Below are 26,364 nucleotides of genomic sequence, written 5' to 3'. Positions count from 1 at the left end.
CAATGGTAGAGAAATTTCAAAGAACAATGGTATCCGTATTTTTGCTTCACCGTGTGAAAATTATCCTGCTGTTCCTATGAAAAGGACAAAATAGTATGCAGGGGAATATCTCACTTCAACCTTGCCACATTCCTGTGCCAAAGATAAATCTCTCGGATATCAGTGAGAGTAATGGCGGAACTTACCTTTAGGGACTTGAACTTACATTTCCCACTTCTGAAACAAACTTTCAAGTCAGAGGACCACACTATGCCATGCCAGCACCCAGTTAAAATATCTGTGGTGAAGCGTGTTTTAGCTCTTTTTAGGCACAATGTTTTATTTCTTAATTTTCATTTGTAAGTTGTCCAGTTCACAAGCGCATAGAATTCAACCTTTATAACCTTAGTGTTTAGTACTATGGTCCAAGTAAGTGTTGAATAGTTATGCTCTTAAAGCTACTATGAAATCGCAGTTACTTTTTAAAAAGTTTTTAAAATATTCCCCTTGTGTTAAATAGCACGGTGGCAAATTTGCCTACAATTATCTTGATGCTGTAATCTCTCTGAGGAATCTTGAAGTCTGTGGCTTGTATAGGAAAAGATGGTATGCAGCGTTCGTAACCGTCCTAGAGACTTTCAGCCCTTTCTCCTCCCCCAATTCCCAATGGAGCTTCTTGCACTTCCTGGAAAGCTACTCTGGAAGGTCGGAAGATTCTCCCAAGCACAAGGGGCTATTGTGGACAGGAAAATCAGTATTCATTGCAGCACAAGGGGCTACAGCAGACAGGAAAACCATCAACTTCTCTGGGCACATGCCTATGGTGTTTCCAAATTTTTGGATTCCTGCCTATAAAATCAGGGTTTAAATACAGAGGTAATTGGCAGTCCTTTTGGTTAGCCAAAAAGAGCCCAACTCTCTCTCTCTCCCTCTCTCTCTCTCTCTCTCTCTCTCTCTCTCTCTCTCTCTCTCTCGTTTTTAAAAAGCAGAATGTCAAGGCACTGTTTGACCATCACTGTCAAAATATCTCCTTAAGTGTTCAGAGTCTTTGGCGCTGACAGGCTGCTTATCTCCCTGCACGGCCAGCCAAGTGCAGCAAATCAGAACCGTGCTCTTCAAACAGCCCCCACCACATAACCTCACCACACCACTGAGGCAGAACGCAAGAATTGGCAGTTGTGTGTAAAGCCAAAATGTTTTCTTAACAGCAGTTCTTGCTGACAGCTTTATGTCTTCTGATCCGTGTTGGAGTCTTAAACGAGACGTTTTAAAACACCAAACCTGTGCCAGATAAGACTAATGGGTTGGGTTTTTTTTAAAACCACTGAGCCTATCAAAGACAGGAGGCGAAAGCCTATTTGGGATTGATAATATAGTCAAACGTAACCAAGTTCTTTGCTCCTAAGCTTCAAAGAGCTTATATAGTTTATCCCCAAAAGTTCAGGATAAGTTATTAGGCCCAAGGTCTACTGCCTGCATCAACTGCCCCTTCCATCCAGGACTGCGCTGTCCTCCTTTTCCATGGCTCCATCCATTCCTATCTTTTTGGCTTTTGGCAATGGCGGCCTCAGTGCTAGTCTTTCATTCAGTAGAAGGGCTTAATGTGTACTTTTTACATTTACAAAAGTACACCTGGCATCTACATTATATTCTTTCAGATGCCAGGTGAAGACCTTTTTATTCTCTCAGCATTTTAACAATCTATAAATTTAATTTTAACTTTGCTGTTTCAAATTTGTATTTTAAATTTGTATTTCTGCAATGCTGCTGATTTTATCCTGGTTGTGCTTTTATATTATTTAATTTAATTTTTTATGTTCTCCGCTTCACAAATCTGTCCACTAAACAGATTTAGTGGACAGATCGTCGTCGTCATCTTCTTCAGGCTCCCGCTTGATCCTAGGCTCGTCGTCGGGCTCCCGCTTCACTACTTTGCCACTTTCCACAGCATCCTTGCAGTGTGTTCCCTCCAGCTTTAAAATCCAGTTTGAGCCTCGCGTTGTTGGTTTGTAAGGTTTTTTAAACTTTCTTCTTAGTGGAAGCCGACTTTTTTTGTCACCTATACTGCTATGGCAAAGTAGTGTAGTTGCTCTATGAAAGTATTACATTAGTGCAGCTGATGAATGAAGCTAATTCATTCTTCCAAGTTGCTCTGATTTAATCAATATTTGTTCCCACATCAGCCTATGAACATGGCAATGGATGGATTTACTTCCCTGCCTTTATGCTTCTCCCCTCCAGCAATTATGAAATGAAATTTTGGAAATCCCCACTTACAAATGTTTACATGCCTACAATCCAGATTTTTTTTAGAATATCAGAGCCTAATATGTACAAATGTTGTTGTATCTTCCAGCAACAAACCAAAAGAAGAAGGTTTTAGACCTAAAATTTGGGATCTTCTACTAATCATATCCCATGCCCTATCCACTTACATATGCATGCACGGACACACACCACACGCTTAATACATAATGTAAGCAAAAACAAGACCAGGAAAAATTGCATTCATTTAAGTTCTATTCATTTCAGTTGGTTCATATTGCTATGCTATAAGGGTGAATAGCATATGCAACATTAATTTTCTCTCTTCATAAATTATAATGCAAACAGGAGGATTAAACAGTTTCTTTGACAGCAAGCTAGAGAGTTAAACTTTTTTTTTAATGTTTATTTATTTATTTATTTAATTACATTTATATACCGCCCCACAGCCGAAGCTCTCTGGGCGGTTTACAACATTTAAAAATAGTAAACATTAAAAGTATACAATTTAAAACACACACACACACACACACATAAAAAACAGTATAAAAACAACAGTATCCATTTAAATGTTAAACCTGATCGACATGGGAGCACAAATCTAAACTTAACTGCTTATCTTAATTATCATGGAGACCAAGTACAAAGCCTTCACAATTTCAAACCAGCTGAGCTGTATATAATTTACAGTAATCTAGCAGGCTCACCTGTTGGACAGTTTACCTGACCTAGACAAGGGCAAAATTAAGGAGGAAAATTAATAGTAAAATCATCTCTCCCCAATGAAGGAGACTTGGGAGGTCTGGCTCTAATATTTAAGCAGCGTCTACATTACCTGAACCAGTGCACCATAGGTGCCTTCATGTACGATTGGGGGAAACTGGAGCTCATGCAATCAGCTTGATGCACCTATTTCATACATACAATCCCCTGCAAGGTAGAGGAGATGGAGATATATCTAACCCTCTACCACACTAAGACAAACACTCTTTTCAGGTAACCTATGAGAGAGAATAAAGGAAATTTATGGCTGTAGCAGTAGCTTCTGACTAGGAAGCTGTTTTATACCAGGTCAGTGGCTCTCCAGGTCTTGGATGCAAAGGGTCCTTACCCTTGTTTGCTTCAACTGGAAATGCCAGAGCTCAAGCCTGGAACCTGCTGTATGCAAACCATGTGCTCTCCCAGTGAGCTAGGCTTCTTTCCTAGTCCCATCGATTTGAAAGAAGGCAGCCTGGCATCTGGGCACACATGGCTGAATGTGGACCACAATGTCACTAAGGGAGCAATCGTATGCATGTTTAGACAGAAAAAAAGCATGGCTGGCTGGGGAATGCTGGGAATCGTGGAATTTCCCCCTGTCTAAACATGCGTACGATTGCTCCCTAAATCAATCTGTGCTTCAAATTGAGGACTTGAAAATTCTGAAAAGGATTTGTGTGCCTTGAGGGAGAAGATCTCTGTTCTCATGGACATCCCCACCAAAGTCTCTCGCTGCTTGTGAGCAGCAAAAAAAAAAAAAAAAAGGCTATGGACTCTCCAAATCTGCTACATTACTATATTAATAATTCTGTACTATTTTTTTTTCTTACCAACAAAGCTTGTTAAATTCCCATTTCAGTCGAAGTTTTTGCAGTTATCGCCGCTCTCCTCTCTTTGGCTTGGTTATCTTTCATCACTGGAACATTTGAGCAGATACTGACAGGAGGATGGAAGAGTGAGCAAATTTCATAATCCCTTTCCATCAAATATAGATTTTAAGGCCATCTGTAACGGAAAGGAGTCAAGTAGAACAAACACACTTTCTCCAGAACGCAGACTACTGCAGCTGAGAAAAACCTCAGGCTTTTGCTTCTTGGCTCATATCTTACTGCAACTGTGGCTTTTGTATGACATCACCAGTGTTTTTGGTTGGGGGTGGGGGAGGTATATAGTGCAGAATTCATCCAAACGTGAGTAGACACATTTTAAAAACATTAATCAGTTAAAAGCCAGATAATCCTCTAAAACCTCTTTAAGCAGTTGACAACTCCAGGTTCCGCATGTAAGACGATAAGTAATAGTTAAGTTTATACATTCAGTGAGTTCTCAATTTACTTCTCATTATTGGGATTCAACAGATTATCCTCTTCCAAATTCTAGCGCGCTCTCTCTCTCTCTCTCTCTATATATATATTATTATTATCATCATCATGCGTTGCCCAATCCAGACTTTGAGCTTTGTTTGAGTAATGTTTCCTTTTTAGAATAGGATTTTCCATCAGGTTTTCCCTGACACTAACCTCTAAACATGCATACACACACACACACCAGCATGATCTAGATTGTACCTATGCGCCTTATGTAGAGAATAGCAGATGTGTGAAGGTATGGCTGGAGATAGAGGAAGAAAGTTGGAAAGGAGAGAGATTGACCATTGAAAGAATTTCTTTCATTGTTCTCGCTTGAAGTGAGGCATGTGGAATCCGTAGCAGAGAGGGAAGATTGGGTAGTATCCAATCTAAGTACCACTGGATCTAAGTATCCATTGAAATGAATGTGATTTAGGTTAGTCATGGCTTAGCTAAGTCTCATTCATTTCAACGGGGCTGCTAAGTAGAATTAACATTGGATATTACCCACTGAGTTACAGTGGTATACAGCAGAGGCAGGGAGCATAGGAAACGACCTCATTCCAGGTCAGACTATTTGTCCACCTAACCTCGTATTACCTGCTCTGACTGGCAGCAGCTCTTCAGGGTGTCAGGCAAAGGGACCTCCTGATCACCTGCTACAGTATGTATCCTTTTAAATTGGGGGTGCTGGTGATTGAACATACAAAGCCTACCCTTTCGCCCTGACCTGTGGCCTCCCCCTCAAGAACTGAACTTTATCTTCTGGCTCTTTTCCAGATCCTCAAACCCTCCTTCATTCTGTCAGCTTCCTGACTGCCCCTCGTGTGCTTTGATTTCCCCCCTCTCTCTTTTGATTAAGCGTTTGAACTGGGTTTGCCATCCTGAGTGGCTGGGCAACCACACGCCTAAGTTTGCCTAGTTCGAATATACCACTACATCCCAAGTGAGAAGGGAAAGCAAAAGTGCACGAGGGGGAGCACTTGGGATCAAACTAGACGATACGTCAGATGCATGCTTCCATATCCACATTTGGTGTTTTTTCCTTTAAAAATGCAAACCATGAGGACAGAGATCAGGATGAGGATGTGTAGGGTGTGATGTTTAATCTTCTCACCTCAGTCCTAATGAAAATTGCCCCCTTCCTCAGGAGGTGCTGTTTGCACCATGAGGCAAGCTGGCATTAACACGAACGGCAGCTTTCCTTCCAGGGAAAATAGCAGCTCGGCGGAGGGTTCCTTGTGACTGTGATGTAGGTGAAAAGGGGTTAAACCCTCCCTGCTTCCTACCCTTTGTGCTCCCAATGCTGATCCCTGTGGGTAGCTACTTCTAAAGGGAAAAAGTGCACTTTAAATGGAGGTAAGCATTAATGTATCATCTTTGGTCCTGGGTTTGGTCCTTAATCGTTAGTTCCTGGTTTGTTGAAGACCAGGTTGGTTGCTGTTATTCGAATGTGTAAACCTGATTTGCAAGGCAAGCTCTTCTGTTCCCACCTCCATCCCCCGTTCTTATCCCAGCACTTAGACAACTGACAAGACAGGTGGGGGGATCAGCTAAAACCTTTTCCTGACATGGCAAGACACTAGAGCCCCCACCCCACCTGAAGTGGTAGAGTCCAAACACGGCCTTACCTCCTGCTCCTTACCTCCTGCTCTGTTGTCTGTGAGAACAAAGCCTTTGTTAATTGGATTACAAAAAGTTGAGCCTTGCCAATAGGCTTCAGATTACAGAAGTCCTTCCAGAAACAAAGCAGTAAATGAGAGAAATATTCCCTTTGGGAATGTAACAACAAAGCATAAAGATGTCCAGCATTTTAAAGGCTAGCTGGTCCAATAAAAGGTATCATCTGACTTGTTCTGGGGACTTAGCCTTCTTGGGAAGCAACACATCTATTAAAACCCTTTTACCTGATGAAAGCCAAAAGAGTCAGTATTTTAACATGGAGCCACCTCAGCATTCAAATAATGTGTCTTCCAGTGGTGGTGCCTTTGGGGTGAGATAAAAATGTGGTTAGAGAGAACCAATCCACAAAATAAGTTGTAAAAACGTGCTTGTTTGTTACATTTATACCCCACCTTTCCTCCAAGGAGTCTAAGGCGCCGTATGTGATCCACCTCCAATCCATTTTATCTTCATAGCAACCTTGTGAGATAGATTAGTGGCTGGTCCAAAGTTCACCCAGATAGCTTTATGGCTGAGTGGGGACTAGAGCCTAGTTGTCCTGAGTACCTGTTCCAACACTCTAAACCACACTGGAACTCAATTACAGGACATCTTGAGTGGATGCCTGCATGGTTGTTGTTGTTTTTGCTGATTTATCCTTTTGAGAGTGGCTTCTTGCATATAATGGAGTGCTTCTCCAGAGGGTCTTCCAACCTTGGGGTAGCTATTCTGAGTTGGAATAGGAGCAGATACAAAAGGAGGCAGGGCTCCTGCACCTTTAACTGTTGTGATGAAGAGGGAATTTCACCAGGTTCTGCATGCATACAAATGACACCTGCTAAAATTTCCTTTTCTATACAATTATTAAAGATACAGGAGCCCTGGACTCCTTTCCATATGGTTGTATATTGTTACATTTATATCCCAACATTCTTCCAATGAGCTCAGGGCAGTATACATGGTTCCCTACTGTCATCGCCTTTTATGTTTAGAAAACCACGTGGAAGCTCCGCCGAACATTTTTGAACATGACTTGGGGAGCCAAGAACCTTGTGACTTCTCTGCTTGGAATTAGGTAGCATCTGGAAAGCAACCTACACTTAATCTTTGGTTGCAACCATTATGGAAACTGGCTTGGTTGGCCAAATTTGTGCCCAGTGGTCCCATGCTGTCAGATTCTTTCATAGAAAAATGGCACCTGTTCATCTCATGTGTTAATAAACACTCAAAAAGGTGGAAGGATCGCACACACACACACACACACCCCAAAATCCAGGACATTATGCATAATAGAGAAGTACGTGCATATGTCTGCAGAAAATGTTAGGTCATATGCAGTATATGAAAATTATTTCTAACTATCAAATGTGTGAGCTAGACCATGGGTAAGTTTGGGCTTGTAACTGGATTCCCTCACAGGTAAAGTGCAAGAGACTAGTTCTTAAGACTACTTCAAGGTGAAAGTGGCTGGGGCCCCATGCTGACCAGCTCTGTTCTGAGTTCATAGTATTGACGCAGATCTAACTGCCATCATTGCAATAGCTCCAAACTCCAGCAACAATTAGTACCTCCTTCCTGTAGGTACGTTCTCCTCTTTTTGTACTGGTTTGGCAAATGGAAGTATCCTCATTCATAATCTCCTCACCAATTTATAGTATTATATCTTACTTTGGGAAGCCATCAATGCCTATGTGTTTGAAATACCACAACAGCCTTTTATACACGGTAAAAGAAAATGGTAAAAAGATTTTTAAACCATTGAAAACTACAGCAATAATCTGTTTCAACAAAACCTGTTATAGCTTTTTTTAAATCATAGAGTGTTTACATTGTGTATTCAAATGTAAAGAATATTTTAGAAATTTACCTTTTTTGAGATCAGAATGTACAGTTTCACAAACTAGCAGGCAGGGTCAGGGGTTAACTCAATATTTTGTGCTGGTTTATGCAAAGCACTACGGATCTAATTGCCTCCTTCTGTTGATTTAGTGCAAGATGTAAAATCTGATTGCAGAGGAGTCTCGGATCCTGTAACTTGCTTTTAATTACAGTGCTTACAACTCTGACTCAACTCATTTGTCTCTTGGGTGCAGTTGAAACTTAAGCATCAGCTTGCCTCATTCACAGCATTATTGCAAAACTGAACAGTTCAAAGGAAGTAAAGGATTTCACTCCTTCCTTACAAAGAATTATAGACTTAAATGGGGTCCAGACTGAAGCAAGATTACAGCCATTTGGAGTCTTTAACACAGAGAAGTATAGGCCCTTCCCATCTGCTCCTTTTAATTTCTCTTAGCATGAGAAATTAAACCAGCCTTCCCCAACCTGGTGCCCTCCAGCTATGGTGGACTACAGTTCCTGTAATCCACAGCCAACATAGCATTGGAGTTGTAACCCAAGACATCTGGGAGGCTGCAGGTTGGGCTGCATTAAACAGTATCAACATGCTGATATTCAGGCTCTGTGTTATTAATTGAAGTTGTCGTCTGAGAGCACTGATTTGGTTTTGAACCCATCTATGTCTGACAGCAGTGTTTTACTGGATGAGTTTAACAGGGGCTGAAAGCAGAAGTAGAAAATGCTGGTTGCCTTAAAGTAATTCTTGCTCATTGAGAGACACCGCTATAGAGGAAATTTACACTTCCCTTTTGATTCTTTTATTAGTGTTTCTTTTACGATTTACCTATTAAAACGTTTATATCCCGCCCTTTCAACCAGGAGGCTCTGCGTATTTGATATCCAGATGCACATTTTATATATATAAAAAAATAAACAGGAAAACAGAAGCTATCATTTTAGAGTAAGAATTCCACAGTTTATCTCGCCACCCTTGCTCCCAACTATGGAACTGGGGTGAGTGGGGGGGGGGGGCAGGGATTGTCGCCACAGTTTGGAGGGCATCAGAGCGCAGCACAACTTTGGGGATGATCCTTCTTCCCCCCTCTCCAATTCCAAAGTTGCAGAGAAGACTGGAGTTTGTTTTGGGTGCTCCCCCTTTCTAGGCGCTCAGAAGCACAGTGCCGGATATACAAATCTCAGACTTCCTTCCAACCTTGGACCTGCAGATGAGGGTGGTGATATTTCCTGCAGTTGCCTAGGGCTCCAAAGTCCTAGGAGCACCTTGAAAAAGACAGCACAATCACGGATAAGATTTTCCCCCTTCTTTGGCTCTGGAGAGGGCTTGACACTGCTCGTTCCAGGTTTTCACAGGCCCTTGGGCAAGACACACTCATTGGGCTCCCTCCCTCAAAGCCTACCGTCTCACTGCTGTTGTCACCAGCTGCTATTGCTCCTCTGCCTCTGCCTCATTGTTGCTACCACTAACAGGCAGGGAGCCAGTGAGCAAGTAGGCAGTGGCATCTCCTCCTCACCAGCACCATTATCAGAACCAGAGTGAGAGGCAAGGGATCAAGTAGGTTGAACCGGTGAAGAGGAGGACCAACTCTACGGTTCTTATCAGCAAACTCCTGTGGGGGTATGAGCCCTTTGCAGGTGCCTGACCACGCCTACCCTTGACACCAGCCCTGGGATTGGTGCTTGTTTTCTTGCTGCATCTCTGAAGTCCTTGAAGCACATCAGAAGCTAAGTATGGCTCCAGAAACAATTCTGAATCCTTAGTTTCATCTATGGTACTGGGGAAGGAGAAAAGGACTATCTCTGACCTCATTTGTATACCCTTTGTGGGAGGGACAGATTCCTGGAGATAACTCATTTTTGGTTGGCCCAGGAAGGCCAACCAAACTCTGTGGAAGCCTTTTTGGAATAATTCTAGCAAACATGGAATAGGTCTTCCTATTGAGCAGGATTACAGTGAGCGTCTTTAAAGCTAAGAACAGAACCATGGGGTAGGAAGAAACCTATGGGTTTGATTACAACAACTGTGTATCGAAAACCAATCTTCATATACTAAAGCATTCCCAGCAGTTACTTGCATTGTTACCCAACTTCAAAAACATTTAAGGATCATTTTCATACCATATTTTAAAGAATTTTTTGATATAGCCGCAAAAGCTACCCCTATTTCCCCTAACCTCCCCCGCCCACCACTTGACTTGATTGTGCACATAAATTTTTTTTCCTGGAGCTTGTTAGCAGGTAACCATTTCCCTTATCGTTCCATATGATGTCTAAATTCATTTACTTTACAGCCGGTACACGTTAGAAAATGAACCATATTTAACATGCGAACAAAGTGGAAATGAGTTCAGGATTCATGAAAGGTAGGGTGGCAGATCAAATGGTCTAGAAATTGGTAATTTGATATGCCTGCAGAATCCCTTTGGTCTGCCACGTGGGATTTTTATATTATAATATAGTAAGCCTCCAAAGTCATATTAAATTTAATTTAGGGTCCCCTGTTAGAATAAAATTGTACTTTATGTTCCCTTGTTAATATCTATCACACACACACACAATGCATTCACCCAAATTTGGGAGCCCCCCTCTTTTTTTTTTTTTTACTCCAGTTGGCACAGGGCTATGTTGTATTTCCAAACGACACTCTGGCTTGCTATTGCTGCTCTAAGAAGTTCCTGATCTGCAAGGAAAGAAAGAATCCCTTGAAAGACGGTGATGTTTCTTTACTTGGAATTGCTGTCTGAGGAGTAATTGTTGTAGAAATGTGTTAAGATGTAGCATCTTGAAAATAAACATTGACTCCTACTTGTCTAATTGATCAAGCCTATGTAACCTAAGAGGCAATTCTCACATTACTTTTCCTTGTAGAGGTTCATAACTGAATAGGCTTGTTGGCAGATCAAGACGACACAAGTTCATAGTTGTGTACATCATAAAGGCTTTGTTATTACCTGTATTTATTAATTGGGCAGAATCCAATGGAGAGCTTACGTCCCCACTGGTTACTTTCCATCCCTCCGATTCTGCTCCGCAAGCAGTGGATCTTGCCAATTCAGTTTCGCAAGCAGGACCCCCCCACACTTATGCAAGTGAGATTTAGCGCTTCCTAGAGGAAGCCCTGAAAGGAGTGGAAACGCTTGTTTGTGGAAGGAAGCAGGTTGGTGGAGCTCCCTTCAGCAAGGTCCGCCAACTGGCCTCCCTTGAGAAACAAACGTTTCTGCTCCTTTTGCGTTGCCCTGGAATCACTATTGTCACTGTTGCACAAGTGGTGGGGGCTGCTTGTGCAACGGGATTGGTGGGGCATAAGTGAATCAGTGGAAACATAGGTGCCTCATTGAATTCTGCCCATGGTTGACATTTGTTACCTGGCTATCCTTCAAACATGTACTTAAGGCAAGTTACTATTTAATAAAACAAAACCAATACCAATAAACAATATAAACTATCCCTTCCTTCAAATATTTTCTCAAGTCCCATCTTTCCCACATGGCTTTTGGTTTAGCCTCTTGATTTTCATTTTGGGCCAAAGCCCAAGTTTTAAGGCAGGTAAAAATAAATAAAAACAAAACAGCATGGTATAAAAGCAACATCAGATCATTAAAAAAAACTCTTCTGAAAGAGGAAAGTCTTCACAAATGTGTTGGAAAGAATCCAAGGATGGGACCAAGCAAAAGTTTCCCAGGGCATCAAATTCCACAACATGTCTTCCTTCTTGTAGCCACCAACCAATGTCCCAAAGCTAGCAGTATGTAGCCGAGGGGGGTGGTGTACATATTGCTACCATAGTTCTGCAGCAGTACCAGCGTACTGCTACCAGAAAGTGTGCTAATGCAAGGAGCTTCATACAGGAGCAGATGTGAATATAACATAGCATAATTTCTAGCTGCATCAACCATAATGCAAGCCAGTATTTGCTTTGTCTTGCCAGTGTATATTTAACAAGCTGATAAAGTACATTTATAAGGCTTGCGGAAGTTCCGTGGCTCATTGGTAGAAAACCTGCTTTGTATACAGAAGGTCCCAGGTCCAATCCCCCGGTGTCTCCAGGCAGAGGTGGCAAAATCCCTGCCTGAGAGCTCAATGGTCTGGGCTAGATGGACCAATGGCCTGACTCAGTATAAGGTAGCTTCCTATCTCCTTATACTTTCAAATGGCCATCCTCGCATATAAATATGAATGCCCATATAGCAGCCTTCCCCAGTCTGGTATCCTCCAGATGTGCTGGGTTACAATGCCTAGAATCCCCCAGCTGACGTGGTGGTCAGGGATGCTGGGAGTTGTAGCCCATCTGGACGGTGGCAGGTTGAGGAGTCTGCCATATAGGATTAAGCAGCCATTAAAAGGGGAGGGGGACACCTGACGATAGATCTCCCACATCTTCTCTTCATCTTCAGTCCTAGGCTTATCTGAAGATAAAGATAAGATAAGCAAAAGAATGAAGAGCTTGGTTTCTCATAAAACTGGGTGAAATGAATATATATATTATCCATATTTCTAAACTAAAAAATCGCTGACCAAAATCTAATATTATTTTTCAGAGTGTTGTCCGTTGTCTCTGGCATCCTAAGCTGAACCAAATCATGGTTGGTACAGGGAATGGATTAGCTAAAGTATACTATGATCCCTTCAAGAGCCAAAGGTATTTAATTTATTGTGCCTGCAGCTTATTTCTTAACATGTGTAAATGCTTGTTAAAATGTGGAGGGCTTTCCTTTAATTTTGCCTGCATTCATAGTTTCATTTTAAAGGAAAAGGGGTAGCAGTTTGTATTTTCTAAAAAAAATAAATGCTGCCCCTCTTATTGAAACTTAGGGTGCAATGCTGTGCAGGTATAGGCAGAAAAAAGCCCTGCATCCCCAACATCCAACCAACCATGCTGGCTGGGGCATGCTGGGAGTTGTCAGACTTTTTTTCTGTCTAAACATGTGTAGGATGGTGCCCTTAGTGGTGTTTGTATGTATGTGTGTGTGTGTGTGTGTATATATATATATATATATATATATATATATATATATAATTCTAGGATGTTGCATCTAAAATGTTGCATAAGTTGTGTCCCTGAGATTCCATTTACATAATGAATAGAAAATGGTATCTATAGCTGGTACATTAGATGTAACGATCCTGCTGCAATAAACTATGGTTTATTAAGCTGGGGTCAAGCATTATGCCTGTCCACACCTTCTTTCTCATGGTGCCCGTTATGTCCGAAGCCATGATCATTGTTTGGAGTCGAGATTAAACCACTATTTCCCATTTCAGATATAATGGGAAACTCTCATTCATATTAACTGCTATACAAGCAGAGAAACCAATGCACAAAAGGAGGGCGGGGCACACAGGTATGACGCTCATCCCTGGCTTAATAAAATATGGTTTATTAATAAGCTATTTGTTATGTCTGAACTGGCCCATTCTCTATAGATTCCCGTGGGTGAAAAGTGAGTGAAAAGCATACAGCACACTTTAATTGGTCTCCTTATATTTAATTAAATTATTAATTAAATATAAGGAGATATATTTAATATCTCGGCCACATGTAGCGCAGTGCTTAACTTACGTTTTGATGATTTATGTATGTCGCTGTGCTCCGCGCGTATGCTCAAAAAGAGGTTACGGAAGCAGATTTCTAGTCTGTTCCACTGTTTTTGCAACCCTTTCTCATTAACTTCACATCAAAAAAGTAGTGAGAAATGACAAGTAGATGGTTCGGTTGATTTCTTCACTATACTCATCTCTTTTACTGTAAAATTTTTATAACATCTCTGATCAGTGTTACACATTTCTCCCTCCCCTCTCCTCGTCCTCCTGTGCTACCAGGAGGGAATTTTGGAAGCTTTCAATTCCACTTTCAATTCATCACGTTGTCCAGATCAGAACTGTTGTTAATCTTAGCTGTGGCTTGCCACTTCAGTAACTGTGGTTTGAAGTTGGCTTATTTGAAACTTACCATAGTTAATGTTAACCACAATCCATTGGTCCAGATACATCATTAGAATATCATTCGTATACAGTTCATGTGTGTCTGTGTGTGCATGTGTGTGCGTACACAAATGCAAACACACACACTCTCCAGCAATACTGCCCAACAAATTCTCATTTAAAATCTAATCACAGTTCATTTTGTCACACATAGGGAGTACGTTATACATGTAGGGAGTAATTTATGGGGAGTAAGTTCCGTTGAACACAATAGGGACTTGTTTCGAAGTAAACATACATATGATTGAACTATAAATCTGCTTTTGGACTTTGCCAGGAATCATTCTTGTCAAACAGACTCTTTGACTATTTTTTATTATTATTATTTTATTTTTTAGGGGAGCAAAATTATGTGTTGTAAAAACAAAAAGAAAAGAGAGGCAAGCAGAGACACTGACACAAGACTATATTATAACACGTAAGTATCTTTTAAATGTTTATTAAATATAGGAATTTGCCTCTGTATGTTAAAACTCTGATCCAGGAATGTTCAAAGCTCCTTTTAAAAACTAGAATCCAGCCGATTACCTATGGGGTTGAGAAGGATCAGCGGGAGGCTTAATTCAACCCCATTTGCCCTTCCTAAAAAGACAGTTATTAGGTCTTCAGAGAGAGAAAGAAACCATGTTTTACCTAGTTGTGTGTACAGTTTCCCATTCAGCTTGAGCTATGCGCATTGAAAACTGCTGTTAGCTTGATCAGGCCTTGTATGATTTAGGTTCTAAGTTGTTTTTATTCCTCAAGACAACCTTAAGCTATAAGTCATTCACAAATATTGTCATATTGGCATACTTTAGTATTACTTTCCTTTTCATAACTATTTATTTTATGATTTTTTCAAAGGTTGACAATTTTCGATTACAAAATCATAAAGAACTATAAAGATCAAAGCAAAAAGTTATATGCACCCCCTATTCTTTCCCGTATATAAAAAACAAATAGACTTGTTGCAGCTTAAAAACTAAGTTACAGTATGGTATAGCAAATCTGGACTGCAGTCCACTTCATCAGATGCGTGAAGTGTGACCTTGAAGTCTGGTATATATATGCATGTTTGGAAGCCGGGTGGTTGTAAGCAATGAAATGGATAAAACACAGAGAGCTGCCATCATGTTATTAACAATGGTTGCCAATAAGACAAACATCCTGGTATTGGGTAAGCTAATTAATACATGTGGTAGATTCCTGTATTGAGAAGGGGGTTGGGCTCAATGGCCTTATAGGCCCCTTCCAACTCTACAATTCTATGATTTAAAACAACAACAAAAAACCTTTATCCCATGTCAAACTTCATGAGGTAGCATGTACAAGCATACAGTTGTTATAGGTGTACAGGTTTTAATAACTGTACAGTTTTCTGTATAGTTAAAATAGATGGCTTAAAAGGGAGATTAGACAAATTCATGATGGATAGGCCTATTGACCATGGTAAATAAATGGAACCTCCATGTTCAGGGCTGGTATGCTGAATACTGCACCGCATCACCTTGCCTTTTGATAGGAGCGTTCAAAAATTATATTCCCCTTTTGAGTTGCTGAAAGAAGGAAATGAGGGCATTCATAGAAAAGTTTCTAACCCTACTCACTCTCTGCTGTTTCCATTTGCAGGGAAAGAGTTTTGGTTAATGGGCAATATAGAAAAGTTGTTGCTGTTGTTGTTACAGGCATGCAATAATAGTGCATTTAATAATTCGTTATCATCATCATCATCATCATCATCATCATCATCATCATCATCATCACCCACCTGTAGCTCCAAGTGGTACTCTCAGGGTCCAAGCATGGGGTGGGTAGGTAGGATATACTTTATCTTTGCCTGCAACGTTATGAACAGTCAGTGGCTGGTCCAGGCCCTTTTCTAAAACTGATGGACTCAGTGCACATAAGACAAAGGGCTTGCAGGACCAGGTGCCTTCAAGTGCTGCTTACACCCCAGACTGAGTCGCTTTCTCCATTCAGAGCAAGGGGTGGAACTCCATGGCTCTCTCTGCGTGGAGAAGGAAATGGGCTTCTAATGACATCTTTTACTCCCTCGGTGTCATCTGACCTGCCAGGCTTGGTCTGTGGGATCATTCAGACCCCAAACCAAAAAGGGCTGCCCCGAATGCAATAGAATCTATCCATGTTCAGCAACCTCATTCTAAATGGGACTTAAAATAACAGTATTGCCCCTCCAACCAAGGGGATCTCAGCTTTGCAGCCTTTAAATGGGATCTCAGCTTTGCAGCCTCTGACTACAGTATTTTCACTCGAGGGGATTAAGTGTTACTTTTAAAAGTGAGGCATATTACTTAGATGGATTTTCCTCAAGGCTTGCCTCCACATATGGGAATGTTTTTAGTTGCTTCAGATGTTCTGTGCAAATTGTATAACATGCCACTTGCCAACAAAAGGTTGATTCTTCATGCTTCATGCAACATACAGATGTAAGCGATAACTGTTTATTCATGAAGTTTTGAAGCCATCTGAAACTAGAAAGTAGTTTTATTAATCCTAATAAATTAAGCCACCTCTAAAAGCTGGATGAGGTGGTATCTACGGAATTTCCGTATCAACTTTGTGTGTATGCATACCTATCCTGAGTGTGGCTTCAAGCGAAAGGATTCATTTGGCCTGTAAGCACTTGGTTGCAAGAGCAGAATTGACAGCGTTTGGCTATAAGGTACTTTATGTATCATATTTTCTCCATTTCCTGCTGCATTGAAGTGGCAGAAAATGAAATAATCACTTTAGGACTATAAGATATAATGCTACCTAAATGCTTACCATAGGGCATGGCTAGACGGGGCGATATCCTGGGGATCGTCCCGGGATCTTCCCTGTGCGTTCACATGATGCACAGGGGATCCCGGGAGCAGGGAGGGATGATCCAACCCTTGGCCCGGTATACCACCCTACCCTTTTAGCCCACTTTTTCCGCGGTCTCAGGATGATCCCAAGAACGTGGAACGTGTGACCGGGCGTCGCAGGTTGTCCCGGCTCCTTGCGAGTAACCATGAGGACCTGGGGCCCATTTTAAAAAAAAATAGCGGATGTGACATCCTCTTCCACCTGGGATGTTGTGCACCTCATGTAAACAGAGGGGGAGATCTCGTGATCCTCCTCCCTCCGTCGCACTAGACCCGGTAGGTCTAGCTATGGCTATAGTTTAACTATCATAAGCTCTGTCTTCCTCTTTTTTGTTCTTTAATTTCCCCAAGCCTCTGTTAAACATGGTTTGACATTATGACTAGGTTTGGATGACGTGATAACCAACAGTAGGTTAATTAGCCAACGATGGGTCAGGACTTTTTCCCACCACAGTTGGTTTGACCGAAATGGCCAATGCTGTGCAGGGTTGATTATTTGACCAACTGTTGGCTATCATGTCATGCATTGGGCATTGTCGACTATTTCATCGCACACAGTTGGTTATTTTCAGCAACTGCAGAGTCTCCTGGCAAGAGCAGCCAAAGAGATGGCTGCTGCTCTGGTTCAGCTGGCACAACTCTCAGTGGCTGATGGGATATCAGTGGGAGGACTGAGGGGGGAGAAGGGGGATATGTCAATCAAACACACTGATGACTAATACTCAACTCGACGTTCGGCTTAATCCACAGCACGGTTGATTATAATCATGTTGTGTGGGGAGTACCCCCTCAATAATCAACCGTGGAGTTGACTATTAACCCAACATTGATTATTGTGTTGTCCAAACACAGCCTCTCAGTACTAAGCATGGTTAAGGCCAGGATTTCCTCCCAACCTTCGACCTGCAGAGATGGGTGAGGATTGTCTTAGTAGTTGTGTGGCAATGCCCACCTTCTCCCCAACACCAACTTTGGGGAGAAAACCAGGGGTGGTTCGGCTGCTGCGCTAGTTGCATCTTAATATTTTAAGCATGGAGAGGTGTCTCAGAGTAACTGCCCAGCCCAATATGTCCACATCAAGCAGAGTATGATCCTTGCTGCAAAAATGTTGGACTCCATTAAACTTTAAGTCATCTGTTGCTAAATAAAAATATGTTTTGTTGTTCTTTAACAACTTGCAGCTCATGCTCTTCCAATGTTTCGTGAACCACGCCAGCGAAGTACAAGAAAGCAGTTGGAAAAGGATAGATTGGATCCCATGAAATCTCATAAACCTGAACCTCCAGTAGCAGGACCAGGTAACCATATTATTATTATTATTATTATTATTATTATTATTATTATTATTATTTAAACTGCTGTGAACAAAAATACTGTTTAGGCCATTGTGTACTCCTTCATGGAAGATTGAGTCATCCCTGTAAATCGCAACATAAAACATATGTTAGAAGCTGGAAGATGCTGATGTAATGGGACAATAGTTGACTTCTCGTTTGTGCGAATGCAGTTTTTAAAGTTTTCTCCTTGACCTTTGTCTCTTCTGTTTGCTCTTACCACTTTGCACATCTGTTCATTCTCTCCTATATTAGGCCGCGGTGGTCGTGTTGGAACTCATGGCGGTACTCTGTCTTCGTACATAGTCAAGAATATTGCGCTGGATAAGACTGATGATAGCAACCCTCGAGAGGCCATTTTACGGCATGCAAAGGAAGCGGAGGAGAGCCCATACTGGGTCGCTCCAGCATATTCTAAGTAAGGAAACTATCTTAAGTGGGGCGGGGTGGGGGGGTGGGGAACCCATATGTAATATGTCTTAAAGCCCTGGTGAAGTTGAATATAAGCAGAAGACCTACTTAACAACACCATTCTCTGCCTTTTTTGGATTGTTGCCACTAATGTAGAAAACTGATAGGATGTCAGATTCTTTTTTCTTCTTTTTTAAAAAGAAACCAAGTTTGCAACACATTAGAATGCTGCATGAATAAAGTAGAATTATGGCTTTAAAAAAAACTTTCTGGGGGTAAAAAATAATCATAACTATAGTTTTGTAGAATAAAAAACCTTTAAATGTTTTATGCAATTTCTGCATGAACTCACTTTTAGTTTGCAGATACAAGGATGTTACAGATGTTAGCATGATCCAGATCACAAATCAGTAGATGATTGAGCTGGCTGTAAATAATCACACATATACAAACACACTCGCCCCTCTATAACAGGTCCAAAACCCTCTTTGTTAGAAACAAAGTTTTTTATATTAACAGTTTTCAGCAAGAATTTGCATTGGTCACATTGATAGTTCTCTATAAATAAATAATATGTGTGAACGATTACCCAAACACCTTAGATTCTGCCACCTCCTTAAACTTTATTGCAGCTGTGACAGCATCACTTTTCCTTGGGTTCATCCCATGGTGCTGCTGTAATATTTAAAAGCCTACCACCACCATGCAGGCTGGTGATGATGGGGTTGTAGTCCCAACACATCAAACATACGCCAGATTGCGGAAGGCTGGCCAAGAACAATCAAACCTGGTCCTTCCCAGCTACTCTTCACTCAGTTGGAATGAGGGTGGTGTAGTGACTGGAGTGTTGGTCTGGGACTTTGGGAGATCTAAGTTCTAGTTCCTGCTTGCCCATGAAGCTCAATGGGTGTGTTTGGGCAACTCACAGACTCTCAGCCCAACCTACCTCACAGGGCTGTTGTGAGGATGAAATATATTGGAGGAGGACCATGTAAGTCACCTTGGGTTCCTTGCAAGAGGAAGAAAGGCAGGGTGTAAATGTAATTATAAATAAAACAAGCCACTTAAGACAGCTTCAGAGTGCTCCAGTAACATCTAAGAGCACCATTAAAACAGAAGTTATGCGTAACTCCAAAAGCACGTCCGTTCTTCAAGTCGTACAGAGAAGTTCCCACTGTGCCATGCAGCTTTCCTCAATTCAATTGGCTAGACCCCTCCTCGCCCAGTTTTCCATTAAAGCTGAAGGAGCTCTGCCGTCTTTTGTATCTGGTCAAGAGGGCAAGTCTCCTGCAGCTTTACTGTTGTGATGAAGAGGGAAGTGTGGTGTAGTGGCTAGAGTGTCAGACCGGGAGTCGGGAGATCCGGGTTCTAGTCCCCACTCAGCCATGGAAACCCACTGGGTGACTTTGGGCCAGTCACAGACTCTCAGCCCAACCCACCTCACATGGTTGTTGTTGTGAGGATAAAGAGGAGAGGAGGGGGATTATGTACACCGTCTTAGGTTCCTTGGAGGAAAAGAGGTGGGATATAAATGCAATAATAAATAAATAAATAAATTTTGCAAGATACTGCAGGGATACTATCTATATCTTTTTATTTGTATGCCACTTTGCACAAAATGGTGCCCAAAGCAGCTCACACAACATAACAAATGAACAACAATAAGTACAATTTAAAAGGTATCAAACAACAACAAATACAACAATATTCAAAAACTACAATAACCATAGTGTTGGCAGATAAATACATAGTAGAAAAATAAATATATATAATAAAATAGTACAAATGAACTTAATTAAACCTTACTAAACGGAAGAGAAAATAAAGCACAGTACAAAGATATTAACACATATAAATAAGTCTCCATTCCACACGGGGTTTTTCCACAATTAGCCTACAAATGCAGGGTGGCTGGCAGCCACCTCTCTCACTTGTGGCAGCCTTCATCTCTCCCAGCTCTCACCTACATCTCTTCTCAAAGTTCCTTCCCTGTCTCTCACCAGAGGTAGAGATTGCCAGTCCTTCTTCAAGCCCCATAGACCCACAAAGTTTGACATTACTCAGTGTCTCCCAACCAAGCAGCCCTCCCAGTGCTGGACTTCAGGCAGCAGGCTTTATCAGGTTCCGAGGTGATGGGTGGGATGAGGCAGGTGGAAATGCTCAAGCCCCTGTTCTTAGTCCCTCTTCATCAAACACTCCTCCCAGCACTGGTCTTCAGGCAGAAAATGAAACCTGCAGAAATCCCCTTTTCTGTACAAGTGTTAAAGATACAGGAGCCTTGTCCTCCTTTTCGTGTGGTCACTCTAATCAACACAGCTGCCTGCATTGTTGGACACTCCTTGGGGGCGTGGCTATGGGAGCTGCCTTGATGAGTGCCTGCACCTCAGAAATTACAACTCCACCACTGCCCATCTCTCTCCTAACTCTTGAGAGTTTCATTCCCCTCACTCAAGAACTAAACTAGTAGACAATTATGCCTGCAATCCTATGTCCAGTTACCTGGGGGTAAGCCAGAATGAACTCAATGCAACTTACTTCTGAGTAGGAGTGCACTACCAGTGGATATGACACATTTGATTGGCTAATAAGGCTGTTTCCATTACCCATATTCCTGCGTTACTCTTCTACTTTAAGGAACGCTTCTGAAAGGTTAATGAAAGTAATGGAATTGCTAAGTATGGCAGCCTTTTCTTAGGGAAGAGATAAAATGTACCCATGGCTTAATTTTCTTCTCATTAAGAATGCAATTTTTTCCTCTCTTCAAAGCCGGCGCACTGTTTCATTCCATCATACTAATAGGGATCTCTAGCGTGTGTTTGACCTAATAGCGTCATTGATTGAGCATTAGATTTCATCCCTGACACCTGCAGTGTAAAGAACATGAAAGTTTTAAAACACAGTAGTAATTCAGAAGGCTCACTGTCTCCAGTGGGCAGTTCACATTACGGTTTCTTGTTAAGAACTTAGGTGGATGAGAAGTGAGCAGGAAGCAAGTCTAGCATGCTGTTCATTTAGACATTGGATGATAACATTCGGGAGGGAGAAGTTTGGGCGATAACCCTCATCATATTGATGTCATATGCAGCTTCATGGCTAAGGAACTACCATTCTTTTTGCATTACAGAGCTTGTTCTACAAGGATTCTAATAATATATGTTTTGAAATAGAGTGCAACAGTATCTCTGGGACCAAGATTATAAATTCCATAGTTGGGCAGTACTTTTATTAGGACCAACCAAAATGTGCAAGCTTTCGAGGTCTGCAGAACTCTTCATCAGGCTAGAAGATACAAAAAGCCATGGGCTGGGGAAAGAAACAGAAAAGTCCAAAAAATTAGCAAGATGCGACCATGAGGTCTGCAGTTTCGATAGACCCAGTCTCAAAAGGGAGATTGCAAACAAAATTAGCCTTGCAGGAAAAGTGCAAGCAAACTATATTTTATTTGACTTGCACCTTTCTAGTTGTTGATGTTATAAACAAGCCCCACCTATCAATGGTCAGGGGTTTAAATGTAGCAGGGATCACTTTGAATTAAGCCCTGCTGGAAGAGAAAAACAAGGAAGCAGGAACTCAGGAGGCTCAGAAGGAAGCTTAGGAAACTATGGGAAGCTCAAAAGGGAATCGAGGCAGAAGGAAAGGAGGACTGGGGCTATGTAATAGTAGGACGAGAGATTGATTGGGTGCCAAATGTTGATTAAAGGCTGTCAGACAGCAGCATATTTCTCTGGTATTCCGTATTTCCCTGTGCCTTCGATGAGGAAGGGTCTTGCCTATTAAACTGCGTTCTTCCCCTTCCTTGTATGCAGTCAGATTACTTAGTGGAACAAAACCAGAAGAAGACCACAAACAAGTTTCCTTGCCCTCAAGCTGGTCTTCTAGTGTGGCTGTTGTTGTTGTTGTTGTTGTTGTTGTTTTAAACACGCCTAAGTAAACTTTTTATCCTGGGATAATCTTGGAGTCCCTCCTGAACCTTCATCTGAACCTACCTTTCTGTTGATTGCTAGATGGTCAGTACCCATCCGTGCATTAACATTCCCACAGAGTAAGATCAACTTCTGTATAGCCTACTGAGATATTATATCATATATCATCTAATTTAGTCCAAAACTCATCATGTAACCTTATTAAAAGGGATAGAACTATTTAAACAAATGAGTTTGCCAAAACAAAAGCCACCAAGCAGGGCTAGCTGTATAAATTTACATGTGACTCAATCCAAGACAACAGTTTCGATAACTAGTTTAATCAAGATTGGCCCTTTATGGAAAAAAAACATAGCAAATGTCTCATTCTTGTGTTTTAAAGGATTTTTTTTTACATTTTTTCCCAGCTGCTTAAAAAAAAGCATTTAGACAAGGCACAATTAGCTCCAAGTTGTTCTTGTTGCTATTGTTCAATCCTTCAGTTAGAAATTCTATGCAAATATGGGGCAGTCTATTTTTCCTTGACTCATAGAGGTAGTGTCGGTCAATGAGCATATCAGATTGTTGAGCCATGACCATAATTGACATGGCAGTTCCAGGGTTCCTTTTAGAGCAGGTCCGCTGCCAAGGAAGTTACAGTCTATCCTTGCGCGTCACAAGTAGTACAAACAACTTCTCTTTGCATGGTCACACCATCTGCCTTGAGCAAGGTTTTATTCTTTGTGAACGAATCCTATCAAGTGAACAATAATAATTGACAAGAAATTAACCGATGACTTTGAAATCTCGAGAAGGCATTTCAGCTGATAGGCTCATCTGAAATACTATGGAAAGATGAGCGTGCTTTCTCACTCAGGTCTGATAACAGCCTGATGGAGCACTGCCCACACTTTCCACCTGTGGTAGGCCACCATGCAGAGTGGCCTACCACAGATGCAAAGGCCAAGGAAGAGGAGGAGAGAGGCCAAAGAGGAGGAAACGGCTTGATGATGTGTCTGACAATTGAGCCATACATTTGAATTCAAAGCTGACTGCACCAGCTAACTGTTAGGGATCACTAGTAGACAATATTCAGCAAGGATCAGACACCCTCTGCCCTGGGTGATGAATGCTCCCTTGATGAATGCTCTCTTTTGTGTGTACAGATTGCATCCTGCAGGGTAATTTGCACACAGCATCCTGCTTCCATGACTGGGTTGCCCTTGCTGTATCCTGGTGAAGATGATGTATAACCAGATCTCAAAATGTTGAGTAGCTCCAGTGTCTTTTCCTTTTTAATTGGAGCACTTAGAAACTAGGGGCTCATCTACACCAAGCAGGATATTCCACTATGAAAGTGGTATGAAAGCGGTATATAAAAGGCAGGAGCTAAACAACTGCTTTATAGAGGCATTAAAGTGCACTGCAGGATCTACGCTACTGCTTTATAGTGGTACTGAAGTGCACCGACAATTGTTGGGGCCCAGGACACATACTATATACTACTTTCATAGTGGTATATCCTGCTTGGTGTAGATGTGTCAATGGGCCCCAACAGTTGTCAGTGCACTTCAGTACCACTACAAAGCAGTAGTGTGGCTCCTGCCTTTTATATACTGCATTCATACTACTTTCATAGTGGAATATCCTGCTTGGTGTAGATGAGCCCTAGGTTGTTTAAAAGTCAGAAGTGGCAAGTTCAAGGCAGAGTCCTTATCAAATACGATTTGCAAAAGCAGCCCTTAACAAGAGATGAAAGCATGATCTTGTGTTTTTATGGACGTGGCAGAATCTGCTCAAAGTAACTATAATCCCACTTAAGACTTTATGTCCTTCTAAAGTTGTAAAAATATTACTACTCATGAGCCAAAGCTCTGCTGGCTTGCCTTTTTTAAATTATAAAAGCATCAAGGCCAACCATAAGGCAGCTTTATAGTAACTTTCTTAAGGTTCTTCTTTGTGTTCTCTGCTATTGGAATATTCTAGAGCTGAGCAGAGTTTTGGTGGGGGCCCTCCCTCCCACTCCATTACATGGCTCTTGCCATTCCCGCTCAGATCCTTTGCATCCACTGCAGCCACATCAAGAACATTCTCTGGCTCTTCCAGAACTCCTCAGGTCTTGTTGAGATTGCTGAGCACTCGGTCTCCCTTTTAAAGATCCGTTATTTTCTGTTCGCTTCTCTTCTTTGTACTTCTTGCTTTCCTTTTGTGTCTTTTATTTGTTCAGTGGTACGTTGTTTTGTTTTACGTATGTGTGTTGTGCCTTGAGGGCTCATGGCCTCCAAGGCATTGTTTGAGACTTGTTCTAATTGTGGATCTTCTCTTCTCTGGGCCCTCCTGTGGGAGCAACCCCGGAAGGCTGCTGATTCCACTGCCCAGAATCGACCCCTCTGTACTGCTGCCTCTTCATCCATTTGCAAATCCTATCAATGTTTTTACTAACATCACATGCACATCCCATCTGTGCCCATGACCTTCGAAATGGGAGTCTGCCCCTCAAGCAGTTCCTTCCCTTTCTGGGGCTTTGGCGTCAGAATGTATGGTGATACCAAAGCATCACATGATTTCAGTCTGAACCCAAGGCATCTTCGATTCTGCGACAATCTTTGACTTTGGGTTAGCCTAAGAAAGTGAAGTTCAAGAGGCCCCTTTCAGGCTCTTCATGGATGCTAGCACCACTTGAAGTTTCTTGACCATCAGTTTCTTGGGATGAAAGTTAACTAAGCTCTGAGTAAAATGGAAAATGTCTCTGGAATTGAGCACAGAAGTAGTTTGCTGAGTTTGGTGTCTTTTATTTATATAAAAAAAGCAATCTCCAGTAAGTACTTGGTGTAAACTTTGTATTATATGCAAGTGACGGCTTGATCAGATTTCCATTGGGTTGAGCTTTTGTGCTGGATACAGTTCATATGAAAATGATTATCCGGATAGTGTGCAATCATGTTTCTCTAGAGGAGATGTTTCTTCATGCATAGGCCAACCACAAGCCATGCTTTCTTTGTTTTTGTTTTCTAGCAGCTGTCAAAATACATTGTTATAGTAATTTATTAACAAATGTCATGAGATGCGTGCACTTTTTTTAAAAGCGTATTTCTGTCTGTCATCTTAATTATATTCCAGCTGAAAAGTAAGCAGAGTTCAGCAGATGAGGAGAAGAAATTCCTCATTCCAGCAGTAGTGTAACAAGTGTGGGATGATAGAACACTTATCCTGGGTCCATTCTAGACAGTGAGCATTAAAAAAAAAAGGCTGTCTCTCAAGAATTGAAACCCTATAAGATTGGAAAATACCAAAGATAACAATGAAATTAAATAATTTGGATATACAAAACTGATACAAAACTGGTGTGGGACTGACTGCTCTGAACACAACTTGCTAGTGTTGAAAGCTCTTTGCCGGCTCCCAGTTTATTTCCGAGCTTAATTCAAAGTGCTGGTTTTGTTCTTTAAAGCCCTACAGATGCTGGGACAGGATTATCTGGAAGACTGTCTCCTCCCACATTAATTAGGGTATTTAAACCCGCCTTTCAGGGCACACTGTCCCTTCACAAGGAAGCTTACAAGACTCTAAAACACATGAAAAGGACAATCATAATTTGAAAGGAAAAAAAACAGCAGTAGCAGCAGCTAAAGATTTCTCAAGTACAGCACGTTTCAACCAAACATAGACTGGAATATATAAATATTTACTTATTCCATATAGAGTTTGATGCTGCCCTTCTAGTATCTATGTACTAATCTGGACAGCTTGTGGTGAAAGATAGCCAGAGCAAGTGGTTCCACAGTATTGGTGCAGCCACTGAGAAGGCCCTGTCTCTTCTTGCAATCAGCCATGCCTCCACCCTAGGTGAGACACCAAGAATGGTCTCTTCCAATCTTAGGAAACTGGCAGAATGTTATGGAAGAAGGCAATTCCTCAGTTATTCTGGACCCGAGCTATTTAGACCTTTAAAGTAATCACCAACACTGAATTGGGCCTGAATGCAAATTGGCAACCAGTGCGGATACTGCAGGAT

The 26,364-nt window shown here is 41.6% G+C and overlaps 1 protein-coding gene across 2 annotated transcripts in view; it reads left to right on the top strand.

Annotated features, from left to right (window-relative positions):
* The window catches only part of WDR70 (WD repeat domain 70), a 140,567-nt gene that overhangs the window by 112,375 nt on the left and 1,828 nt on the right, over positions 1 to 26,364 (top strand). For both annotated transcript variants that reach the window (XM_063128140.1, XM_063128139.1), the window contains exons 14-17: positions 12,410 to 12,510; positions 14,192 to 14,271; positions 17,884 to 18,000; positions 18,292 to 18,454. In XM_063128140.1, the coding sequence (XP_062984210.1) occupies positions 12,410 to 12,510; positions 14,192 to 14,271; positions 17,884 to 18,000; positions 18,292 to 18,454 (461 nt within the window). The remainder of the gene's footprint in view (positions 1 to 12,409; positions 12,511 to 14,191; positions 14,272 to 17,883; positions 18,001 to 18,291; positions 18,455 to 26,364) is intronic.

This window comes from Elgaria multicarinata, chromosome 6 (assembly GCF_023053635.1).
Source record: "Elgaria multicarinata webbii isolate HBS135686 ecotype San Diego chromosome 6, rElgMul1.1.pri, whole genome shotgun sequence".
NCBI lineage: Eukaryota > Metazoa > Chordata > Lepidosauria > Squamata > Anguidae > Elgaria > Elgaria multicarinata.
This window is presented reverse-complemented; position numbering and strand designations above follow the sequence as displayed.